The sequence below is a fragment of the Leguminivora glycinivorella genome, chromosome 25, assembly GCF_023078275.1.
Source record: "Leguminivora glycinivorella isolate SPB_JAAS2020 chromosome 25, LegGlyc_1.1, whole genome shotgun sequence".
NCBI lineage: Eukaryota > Metazoa > Arthropoda > Insecta > Lepidoptera > Tortricidae > Leguminivora > Leguminivora glycinivorella.
Window position 1 is genome coordinate 6086982 of NC_062995.1, and position 13236 is coordinate 6100217.

At 39.4% G+C, this 13236-nt stretch overlaps 1 protein-coding gene across 1 annotated transcript in view; it reads right to left on the minus strand.

Moving 5' to 3' along the window:
* Positions 1–13236, minus strand: part of LOC125239563 (signal transducer and activator of transcription 5B) — a 60813-nt gene that overhangs the window by 34572 nt on the left and 13005 nt on the right. The window contains 5 exon segments of the mRNA XM_048147193.1: positions 1594–1700; positions 3470–3579; positions 5181–5301; positions 5645–5762; positions 13050–13199. Of these exon segments, the coding sequence (XP_048003150.1) occupies positions 1594–1700; positions 3470–3579; positions 5181–5301; positions 5645–5762; positions 13050–13199 (606 nt within the window).

Genomic DNA, 13236 nt, shown 5'->3' on the forward strand with positions numbered 1-13236 from the left:
TCTTTTTACATATTTTTATGTTGCAAGTGTGATGAAAAACATTGTGTGTAACTCGGGGAGTATGAATATTACAAACTCGAGTCTTGGAGGAGCTGAGTGATTCTTTTCTGTTCAAGGATTTTATGTTGCCATATTAATTAAATGAAAAGAGTTTTGATATTATATTTCATGATCGTTTAAAAATTGTTGTAGATTAAGTTCGTACTACTGATTTGCAGTAGGTATATTCATTATTAACATTTTGGTAATTTCCTCATAGGTGACGTGAAAAATTGTATATGTCACATGGTAGCAAAATTATTTCCACCTTGAGCGTTAATACTTGAATCCCTAACTATGCTCAGGATTATAATTTTGAATCCCGAGCATTTTGCTCGATTACGACTTCAAAAACTCATAGTAGAGATTCAGATGTCATTATTTGTATACTTAATACATAACTATTTGTTATATACAAGTCATGTCTATACATCTTCCGAAGAATGTATTGATAGAATCTTTTTTTGATGCACTTCCTAACACCAGCGTATATATCGACGAGGAAGACGAAATGATTTTGCTTGAGAAGTGCACAGTTTGTGCCACTAGTCATAGTTTCGATATGACCCTCTGTGCCTCCAGGGTTCAGTTTCTGCCGTCTGACGAACAACCTTTATCAAATATGTTTTGTCAAGGGTGCGCAAATATTATGTTTTCTGTTTAAATAAATAATTGGATTCAAAATGCTTACTTTTATTTCTAAAATACATAACTCTCTTTTGAAATATTTTTCGCCGGTGGTTGCATAATCTATACAAACACTACCAACTTAAATGATGATGAGTAATGCAGTGTAAGTAGGCTTAGTTCTGTTCACCACTTATAATTCTTCACAACTATGTCATTTAATTTTTTGCGGAACCATGTTGAACTCGATGCTCGAGTTCGAAACACGAATCAAGTTTATTGTTTACTAGTGTTCGTCCTAGGGTCAAGTGGTCAAGACCAATGGCTTAAGGATGAAAAACTGGTATACCTTGGGAGGTGTGAGAGGCGTAGATATATTAACACAAAAGTTATTGTCAATAGACGGTCTTTCCGGGTAGACGGTCTTCCCCACACTGACCTTATAAAAGAAGAAACTGACTGACTGACTGACATATCAACGCACAGCCGAAACCGCTGGTCCTAAAGATTTTAAATTTGGCACGTAGGTTCCTTATATGGTGTAGAGGTTCACTAAGAAAGGATTTTTCAAAATTCACATCCTAAGGGACCGGAACTTTGACAACTAATGCCAAGATTTGGCGTAGGCACTACTTTTACGAAAGCGACTGCCATCTGACCTTCCAACCCCGAAGGGTAACTAAGCCTTATTGGAATTAGTCAGGTTTCCTCACGATGTTTTCCTTCACCGAAAAGCGACTGGCAAATATCAAATGACATTTCGCACATATGTTCCGAAATACTCATTGATACGAGCCGGGGTTCGAACCCGCGACCTCCGGATCGAAAGTCGCACGCTCTTACCACTAGGCTACCAGACTGTGTTTGATATAACTGGATCTAAATGGCTTCACAAAGAGGAAGTTCAGAGGGTTCAAATTTTTCTACCTGATTAGTTCGTCGTCCAAAACAATGCTCTGAAGCTGTCGTAGGGTAGCGATGTTCTCCTTTATATGGTCCACTAGCTCCATCTGGGCTTGCTTGATTTGAGCCACCTGTAGACAGACAAATAAACAATTTAATATCTAGGCGACCGAGCTTCGCTAAGTTCTATTTTAATATATCACGTCTTTAGATAAAAAAAAACTCTTATAAATACAAAAACAAAAAAAAAAGACAAAAAACAAAAACTTAATTTCTGGCCGGGATTCGAAACCCTGACACCTACGATCTATCTGCGTACATTAGACCGACTTTAACACACATTATTTTGTAATTATTATTAATTTTTACCATTACTTTGTAACATCTTATAACACCATGGATGCAATAAATAGATATGAATAGATATGAATATGAATAGATATGACCTCGTACGACTGAGCTAAGCGGAATCGATGCGCGCGCGGCGAAATTAAGGACCATATTTTACGTTTACAAACGCGAAAGAAAAACTCATGAAAACTCGAAAATTCGCGTTTTCCGGGATCTAAGGCTACGGCTAGATCGATTTTTCACCCCCGAAAAGCCCCACATAACAAATTTCAGCGAAATCGTTAGAGCGATTTCCGAGATCGTCGGTATATATAAATAAATAAATATACAAGAATTGCTCGTTTAATAGTATAAGATATGGAACTTGTCTGTACATGAATTAAAGCATCAGATAAATATAAGAGAAACACTGAAACATGGACAGTAGTTAATTTAAACCTAATTTATATTTATTAAGGCCAAATTAAGGTCCACTTGCACCAGCGACTTAACTCAGGGTTAGTGGGCTGTCAACTGTCAAATCCATAGTAATATTATAAATGGGAAAGTGTGTGTGTCTGTTTGTTTGTCCGTGTTTCACGGCAAAACGGAGCGACCAATTGACGTGATTTTGTGGAAATAGCTGAAAGGTCGGTGAGTGCAATAGGCTACTTTTTGTCTCTTTCTAACGCGAGCAAATCCTACTATTAAGTGTATGTTTGGGGCTAGGTTGATCTGTGCAAGGTGTACCCCAATATTTATATTTATTTATACACCGTGTTTTTTTTTTGTTTTCCGTTAAATTCGACACGCAGTTAGGTTCATCATCAGGAACCCTCCTGTATATAGCTTTTTGTTAAATTCGATTTTTTTTTTTGTTTCAATACATAATAAATGGAATCATTAGTGTGAGAGGACCTTAATCATAACATAAAGTCATTGTCAAGTGTTTGACGGCACATGTCAAAACAAATAACATTAGGAAGTGGTAAGGAATGCCACACACGTGTTCAGTATTTTTTTTTAATAATTCGATAACCGTAAGAGTCAAGAAGCTAGTTTCTTAGAGAAATTGATTGTATTTGAACTAAAGAATTTTCCCTTAAAGTTAACGGAATTCAATAAAAACAGGGTGTATATTTAGTAATTTAATATAATAAGCATGTTAAGAATCTAGTATGTAAGTTACTATGTTGCTATACCCTGACGGGTGCATGTTGTGACTTTGTTGGAGGATCCAACAGAAATTAAACCTTTTTTTGTCCATGTAGCGGTTGCTATGGAAACGTTTGGTTACAATATAAAAAAATGTCTTCTGGGATTACGTTGTGTACGTTGATGTGAGTACGTAAAATAAATGGTTGTTCACCCGGCCACACATGGAATTGTTATTTCTCGCCCACTAGAACCAGCTGCACAGCTCTACAACAACTTAATCTATAAAAACACCAATTGTAAACACATGTGCATGCAATAAATGATTTGAATGAATGAATGGATGATATGAATGAATGATATGAATGAATGATATGAATGAATGATATGAATGAATGAATGATTTATATCTTACCAAAGCATTAAGTTTCCTCTCCATCTCCTCGATCTGGCTGCGGAGACACGCCTCCAACTCACGTCGCTCGTTGGTCAGTTGTCCAGAAGACTGCAGGTACTGGATGTGACCTGGAATAGATATTACAAGTTACTTAGGCATACCGGGCACAGATGATTAATAAGTTCTAAAGTAACAGGTCCTTTTTTTTCATTTATTTAACCTGTGAGTTTTAGCAATTTGCTAAGCCACCCCCGTAATACAAAAGTTACAAGTAAATAACACTTAAATTATCATAATCATAATCATAATCCTTTATTGCAACCATGGTAATAATTATAGATGTTACAGTCAATAGCTTGTTTCACATGGGCCCTGTTAGGGCAAAGCAAGTTTGTATGTACACAATAGTAATGCTTAAAAAACATTATCATAATTTAAACATTTGTAGTAATTTGAAAAGTAATAAGGTATATAAAACTGATATGTCAAAAATCCCAAAATAAAATCCTAATATAAAATTCAATTTGATAATAATTATTACAAAAATTATATAATACAAAACAAGCAAATAATACTAACAATAAAATACTGTAAATTAATTATTAAATGTGATTTCAAATTCATTGTCACTATAAAATTCGTCAACTGAGTAATAACATTTCTGTATTAATATTTTCATTATTGTATTTTTAAAACGGGTGCTATTATTTCAATTTAATATATTTTGCGGTATTTTATTATAAATTTGTACACATCGGTAATATGGACTCTTTTTGAAAATTACAAGATTCGCTTTTGGCAACGCTAACTGATACCCTGTCCTCGAATTATTAGACACACACAGGAACATTATACTATCACTTAATCAGGCATAAACTAAATTAGCCATGTTAATCTATAGGTTGTCTGTGCATGACGTAAATCGAATTGAACACAAAATTTTCTGACATTTAATTATGAGGCATAAAGTTTATCATGTCAGTGATTGACTCGACATGAAGTTAGGTTCTATGACGTCACGACATGTCTGACAGCGTTTTCGGTAGCCAAAGTTAAAAAAAAACCGGCCAAGAGCGTATCGGGCCACGCTCAGTGTAGGGTTCCGTAGTTTTCCGTATTTTTCTCAAAAACCACTGAATCTATCAAGTTCAAAATAATTTTCCTAGAAAGTCTTTATAAAGTTCTACTTTTGTGATTTTTTTCATATTTTTTAAACATATGGTTCAAAAGTTAGAGGGGGGGACGCACTTTTTTTTCCTTTAGGAGCGATTATTTCCGAAAATAAAAATAATATCAAAAAACGATCTTAGTAAACTCTTATTCATTTTCAAATACCTATCCAACAATATATCACACGTTGGGGTTGGAATGAAAAAAAATATCAGCCTCCACTTTACATGTAGGGGGGGTACCCTAATAAAACATTTTTTTCCAATTTTTATTTTTGCACTTTGTTGGCGTGATTAATATACATATTGGTACTAAATTTCAGCTTTCTAGTGCTAACGGTTACTGAGATTATCCGCGGACGGACGGACGGACGGACGGACAGACAGACATGGCGAAACTATAAGGGTTCCTAGTTGACTACGGAACCCTAAAAATACACACATTTTTAATCGAAAATACGTAGCCACCATACACTGTACAAAAATTAAGGAAAAAGTTAAATTTGTTTCTATTATTCCTATTTTGTTACCAAGTTTTTCAGGGGTATACTTGGACTTACCTTTGTTCTTGAGACACTCATGGTATTGGAGCGAGAACGATTCGTTGTGGGCCTGAAGCGACCGGATCTCTTCGCTGACCATCGTCACCTTTTGGCGGACGGTTTGCAAGTCTGTCAGCAACTGCGTAGCAAAAAAAAATCAATCAATAATCACTTATTTCAAAATGTTTGTGTGACGGGTTAAAAATTTCAACACCCCCTTTCTTCCGGTGTCGATTTTCAAAGTAGACTTGCCTCTCGGTCGTACCCAACTCCCAACTGAGGGGGGACTGAAATCTTCTCGAGCTGAGGCGTAGGGTTAGAGCCGGCGTAGCTTTATTTGACGTTCATATGCGCATTGTAAATATGCCTACTTGAAAAATAAATATTTCATTTTCATTTACAAAACGTGCGTGCTGCCCCGTCCGAGGCAAGTCTACACTAATATTTTGCCTCGCGAAGTGTGGACCGTTTACACTACGTACCTCGCTGTATTTCCTCTCAGTGTGTGGCTGGGCCACGTATTGGGTAGCGCTCTGTATGACTTCCATTTCCAAGGCGAGGCAACGACGGATGTACGCGTAGAGTTCGTGGGGAGCGTGACTATAATAAAAAAAAAAATATTTTAATCTAGAAGTGCTTTCAAATCACTACCACACTCTTCACTAACAATCAAAAACTGGACCATACAATCCCGAGTCCATGTTTATAAACCAATTGCTGGTAAACCCCAGATGTGTCATGTAAATATCAATTAATTGTTAAAGTTCATATCAGTATCATGCAACAAAGACCTTTACAGGGGACAGCGCAATCACATTTTCTGCTATAAATTGAACCTTATCACTGAGACAGAAAGGCGATCGTATCAGACTAGCGAAAACGGTCCACATGAGAGGGCATTGTTTGGGCTGGTGTCCCTCTCGCACGTGTGGCCAGTGTTAATGAGGTTACCATAGTAGTAGTATTTCTATCTGTACGAGTATATTACCTGACTTTATAAGTTCTTATACTATTTTAGTGTTATATTCAAACTAGGGTTTCGATATATTTTAAAGAATTGGCAAATAATTATTATGTCATTATTTTGATGCCAATAAATCAAAGATTTGTATAATTAAAAAATACCTTCAGTTGGGTATTAGTAGATTTGGTAGTAACTTTGAAAATTGACTGGTATCCCCAATGTATGACAGTGATGACGTCACTGAATAATGTTGACATTGTCAGTAAGTGCGAGAGGGACACCAGCCCAAACAATGCCCTCTCATGTGGACACACATTTTGACCTAACTACTCATTCTGGCTTAACTATAATTCTGTGCATACAAATATCCAATACATGTGGATATTTTATCAGTAGGGAAAACATAAACAATGTTGGGATATAAGTGATAACACGGGTTATACGTATTAAATACGTAAACAATTCAGATAAGTTCTTAGGACGTAATTTGTATTTTTTATTTTTTAGTGCATCGGGAATTTGAAATGGTAAGCCCAAAATCAATGGCTTCGAATGTAATTAAATGTACCGGTTGTAATCTAGTAATTAGTGAAGTTTTGGCTTTTGTGAGAAATAAAATGGATGTAATGAGTGAGAACAGTCTAAGTCAAATATGTGTGTCGGCGTTTACATCAGAAGACATACGCGGCGCTAAGAAACTACTATACGATTCAATACCAGCAGAGAAACGTATCAAGATTCGGAAAGGCAATGGAAAAACACAGCGTGACATTAACGACATAATCACCTTAATGAAACAGACGGATCCTGAGTTTATTCCGATTTTCGTTGCCCGGGATCTTCAGAAACTGCCTCCGATCACGTTCGATCATGTGGATGTAACGCGACTACTTAAAGATATTTTAGTTTTAAAGAAGGAGGTACAGATGGTTCAAGAACGCTGCGTGTCCATCGATACATTTCAAAAGTTAAAAAATGAGGTTAATGACCTAAAATTATCGACATCGACTGTTTATCAAAATGACTACAATAATGTGAATACCAGGCGTGGGAATTACATAAACCGCAACTGCAATTATGACAGCGGACCTATGGGACTGAAACATATCTCGGTATTAAACTCAAATAATTGTAGTTCGTTAGTAAATAGTCCCGAACAGCCGTTAGAAACATCAACACATTCATATCGAGACGTATCTACCTACAGTGCGAGTCAAAGTAACGAACAAAACAAACAAGCGGCCAGCGATAACGGTGATGTGACTTCAATACCACGTATGTTAAACCAGTCTACCAATACTGCAGCCGCGATGAGTAAGGACGGTGCGGTTGCGCTGCCAAAATCACCTATGTCGCACGAGGCGAGTGCGCATGCAAATGTACCTATGTTACACTCGGGTTCACAGACAGCGCGCGCAGATCAGCGAATGTGCACTAGTGATTCGAGACAAACAGATGATGCGCGCGCAATAGCAACAACGTCACATGCAAACTTATCGAGTGCGCATTCAAACAACACACGAATGTGCGCGGGTGTATCTCAACCTGATTTTCAAGTATCTTTAGCTGAAAAACTTAAAATGCCGGGTCAATGGAAGACAGAAAACCCTTCAGAGGAATGGACATTAATGCAGCGTAAAAGATTGAGAAATAGGATTGTGGGAAAAATTGGGAAAGGAGTTACTGAAATTAACGGTAAATTTAAAGCGGCCGACATCAAGATTCCGTTGTTTTTATACAATGTTGACAAGTCCACTAAGGAGGAGGACATAACTGCGCATGTATACAATAAGGTACGAATTAATGTTTCGCTGCATAAATTGAATTTAAAAGTTGACAAAGGCTACAATGCCTACAAAATGCTTGTGCCTAAAAGCCAGCTGAACACTTTTCTTAGTGAGGATTTTTGGCCAGAAGGAATATTGTTTAGGCGTTTTGTTAACTTCTCAAAAATGCCTAGAAATAGCGAAAGTGAACTAAATGACCTCGATATCGTACAAAATGGATAGTGCTCAACTAAATAATAACTGCATATTTATGTCATTTAACTGTAAAGGTGTATCTCGATCAGTAGACTGTGTTCGGGCACTCTGTGAATCAGCTGACGTGATTGCACTACAAGAAACGTGGCTCTTGCAGCACGACATACCCATGCTCGGTACAATTAATCCCAATTTTGCATACTTCGGCAATACGGAGGTGGACTTATCAGCGGGCGTGCTGCGGGGTCGTCCGCACGGAGGAGTAGCGCTTCTTTGGCGTAAAAACCGGTTTCCGTGCGTTTCAATTATACAGTGCAAAAGTGTTAGACTAGTGGCTATAAAAATTGTTATGTCTAATAGATCCATGTTAGTGTTTTCGGTGTACATGCCTAATGACGAGAGCGAAAATTTAATTGAATTCACGAATTGCCTAAGTGAAATGTATGCGATCATAGATAACGAACATGTGAACTTGATTTATTTATTAGGCGACTTTAATGCTCATCCGAATACCGCTTTCTATAATGAATTATCTATTTTTTGTTTAGAGCAACAAATGTGTATAATTGACTCAGACCTCTTGCCATCGGACTCGTACACATATGTGAGTGATAGTCACGGATGTAGACGGTGGCTTGACCACTGTGTGGTGTCAGCAGCGGCTAGACAAACAGTTATGTCCACCAAAATACACTACGATGTGTACTGGTCCGATCACTTTCCCATAGAGATTGTATGCAATTTAAAAAATAGTGTGCCAATACTATGTGAAAATTCAAATACAAATGGTAATATGTTGAAGGGGATAATATGGGGGAGAGAGAAGCATTACAAATTAAGGAATATGTAAACATATGTAATAATAAGTTGAAAGACATTGACTTTCCTAGAGAACTGGAGGCATGTTGTGACAAACTATGTAATAACAATTCTCATAGGAAAATCATTGATGAACTGTATACTTCTATTACGGGGGCACTAATTAAGGCCTCGGTTGATAGCTTTGGAGGAGAGCGGCCTAGAAGGCGAGGTTATGTAACCGGCTGGAATAAATATGTCCGGGGGGCTCACTTGAAGGCGCGGCTTTGTTTTCAGGAATGGTGTGCACAAGGGAAGCCTAAATCTGGTAGCTTATACGAGGAAATGTGCAGTTCCAGGAAAGAATTTAAAGCCAAACTTAAGTTTTGTCAAAACAACAAAGACCAAATTAAAATGGATATAATTGCTTCACACCATAAGGCAAAGAACTTCGCACAGTTCTGGAAATCCACTAATAAGGTAAACTCCCGAGTGAGCCCACCGGCTAGTGTCGAGGGTATCAGTGAGCCGGGGGAGGTAGCCAACCTCTTCATGAATCACTTTAAAGTGCCAGCTCTGCCAGTCGCCGCAGGTGGGCAGGTGCTCAATGCTGAGAGTCGCACGCCTGGTGACAGCCCGATCAGAATTACGCCAGCAGAAGTGTCTAAGGTGATCCGACAGATGACAAGAGGTAAGTCGCCAGGGCACGACGGTCTCAGCATTGAGCATCTGCAGTACGCAGGTGTTCATCTTCCGAGAGTCCTTGCTATGTTTTATACATTTTGCTTACGTCACAACTACTTACCGGACGATCTCATGAAGACTGTAGTCGTACCCATCATAAAGAACAAAACCGGTGATGCCTCCGACAAGTCCAATTATAGGCCAATTTCTCTGGCTACTATCTGTGCCAAGGTATTAGACAGTGTGCTTAATACCTATATGAACAAGTGTATTAACCTGCATGACGCCCAGTTCGGGTTCCGGCCGGGCTTGTCAACTGAATCAGCAGTTCTGTGTCTTAAGCACACTGTTAGGTACTATACCGAGAGAAACACGCCAGTATACGCTTGCTTTTTGGACTTGTCGAAGGCATTTGACCGGGTGTCATACCAAGTGTTGTGGAATAAGTTGTGTGTGGGCTCGAGTTTACCAGCTGAAGTTATAAATATTTTAAGATACTGGTATGGCAACCAGTCGAATGTAGTTCGATGGACGGGGGCGTATTCTGACGTTTATAAAATGGAATGTGGAGTTAGGCAGGGAGGGTTATCTTCTCCTACTTTATTCAACATGTACATTAACGGCTTGATTGAGGAGCTCAGCAGCGCGGGTGTCGGATGCTCGGTCGATGGTTGTTTTGTTAACAACATCAGCTACGCAGACGACATGGTGCTGCTGAGCCCCTCAGTCAACGGACTCAGGATTCTGCTTGATATATGTGACAGGTATGCTGTGGCCCATGGACTACAATATAATGTAAAAAAGAGCGAGGTATTACTGTTTAAGTCTGGCACTAAAACATATCCCATTCCGCCAATAATGCTAAGTGGTTCTCCTCTTCAAACAGTCACTAAATTTAAATACCTGGGACATTGGGTCACAGATACTCTAAGAGATGACGCAGACATAGAAAGGGAGCGCAGAGCGCTGTCGGTGAGGTGTAATATGCTCTCTCGCAGGTTTGCACGTTGTTCTACACAGGTAAAAATAACTTTGTTTAAAACATACTGCCAAACTTTATACACGTGCAACCTGTGGAGTGATTACACTAAAAAAGCCTACAGTGCTCTGCGCGTCCAGTACAATAACGCCTTCAGGGGGATGTTGGGCCTGCCCTGGCGCTGCAGTGCGTCAGGAATGTTCGCCGCCTGGAGGACGGACGGCTTCCACGCCGTGATGCGGAAGCGGGTGGCGTCTCTGTGCGAGCGCGTGCGAGGCAGTACCAACACTCTCCTGAAGGTGATTGCTGAGAGGGTGGACAGCCCTATCCTCACGCACTGGATGTCCTTGCATCAGTCTAATTGTAGCTATACTTTCTACTAACGTATATTTAGTTTAGTTTTTAAGTTATTACTAACATAATATGGATGTGTGTCCGAAATAAATGCTTTCATTTCATTTCATTTCAAATAAAATGCTTTCATTTCATTTCATTTCATTTCATTTCATTTCAAAAACCCGACCCATTGCGTTTTCGGAGAACTCAAGACCTAGTTTAAGGCCTGAGTGGACTAGGCTTACCCTTTGTATATTATTCTCTCTCTCGCTCTTACCTGTACTGAGCATGGAACGCTTTGGCAGCTTCGAACAGCTTCATCTTAGTAACAAACATGTCTCTAGACAGCATCCTTCTCCATGTCTCTAGATAGCATCCTTCTCCCTTCGTCTTTATATATTATTCTCTCTCTCGCTCTTACCTGTACTGCGCATGGAACGCTTTGGCAGCTTCGAACAGCTTCATCTTAGTAACAAACATGTCTCTAGACAGCATCCTTCTCCATGTCTCTAGACAGCATCCTTCTCCCTTCGTCTTTATATATTATTCTCTCTCTCGCTTTTACCTGTACTGAGCATGGAACGCTTTGGCAGCTTCGAACAGCTTCATCTTAGTAACAAACATGTCTCTAGACAGCATCCTTCTCCATGTCTCTAGATAGCATCCTTCTCCCTTCGTCTTTATATATTATTCTCTCTCTCGCTCTTACCAGTACTGAGCATGGAACGCTTTGGCAGCTTCGAACAGCTTCATCTTAGTAACAAACATGTTCGGTGACAGCATCAGCTCTGCTGTAGTCTCTATCTCTCTCACACACACTTATACCTCTCCTATATGACTTGTATATTATCCGCGGCTTCACTCGCGTTAAATTCGATAATTGCTCCATACAAACTTCCACCCCTCCCCATTTTAGGGAAGTAGGGGGTTTAGAAAGAGACAAAAAGTAGCCTATGTCTCCATCCCTTCAACTCATCATCCTCCTTGCGTTATCCCGGCATTTGCCACGGCTCATGGGAGCCTGGGGTCCGCTTTGACAACTAATCGCAAGATTTGGCGTAGGCACTAGTTTTTACGAAAGCGACTGCCATCTGACCTTCCAACCCGAAGGGTAACTAGACCTTATTGGAATTAGTCCGGTTTCCTCACGATGTTTTTCCTTCACCGAAAAGCGACTGGCAAATATCAAATGACATTTCGCACATAAGTTCCGAAAAACTCATTGGTGCGAGCTGGGGTTCGAACCCGCGACCTCCGGAACGAAAGTCGCACGCACTTACCGCTAGGCTACCAGCGCTTCTCCATCCCTTCAACTATCTCCACTTAAAAAATCACGTCAGTTCGTCGCTCCGTTTCGCCGTGAAAGACGGACAAACAACAGACACACACTTTCCCATTTATTAGTATGGTTAGAAGGTTAAATTTATTATTCTCCACTACCTGGGTTGTCTGGAAGAGATCGCTCTTTAGCGATAAGACCGCCTCTTGTCTTACCTCTTAACTGGTTGTTTATACTTACTACGTTGTTTCCTGTATTGAGGTGTGCAATAATAGTTATTTGTTATACAAGGGGGCAAAGTTGTATTTTAACGCCGAGTGTGGAATTGAAAAACGAGCAAGTGAAAGGATTCTATAGTTGAACCACGAGCGAAGCGAGTGGTTCGAGAATAGAATCCTGAACTTGCGAGTTTTTTAACACACGAGAAGTAAAATAAATTTGCACCCGAGTGTAACACAAAACTTTTCCCCTCACTATAGCGAGGAAACTACAACGCAAAAAATGCGTTTATTACTGCTTCCAGTAGTTCCACAGGTGGTAAAACATCTTCATCGCTAAATTAACCCACTTTTATCAATTTTAAAGCAAAAAAATTTCCTCTATTCAAGGTCAAATTACTTTATCCACTAGTGGATAAAATGCGTTTTTACCTGGTATTAAAGGACAAAACACGTGTTTCCGAGCTAGTGAGGGGAAAAATTTATTATTCTCCGCTACCTGGGTTGTCTGGAAGAGATCGCTCTTTAGCGATAAGACCGCCTCTTGTCTTACCTCTTAAGTTGTTGTTTATACTTACTACGTTGTTTCCTGTATTGAGGTGTGCAATAAAGAATATTTGTATTGTATTGTATTGCGTGTACCGTACCTGTACTGCGCATGGAACGCTTTGGCAGCTTCGAACAGCTTCATCTTAGTAACAAACATGTCCGGTGACAGCATCAGCTCAGCTGTGGTCTTTATCTCCTGCACCAGTTCCTCCACGAAGAAGCGTTGCTGCTCTTCAGGTTCTGCCGTCCTGGTAACCAAGAAACGGGTTAAAAGATCTGTGAGAC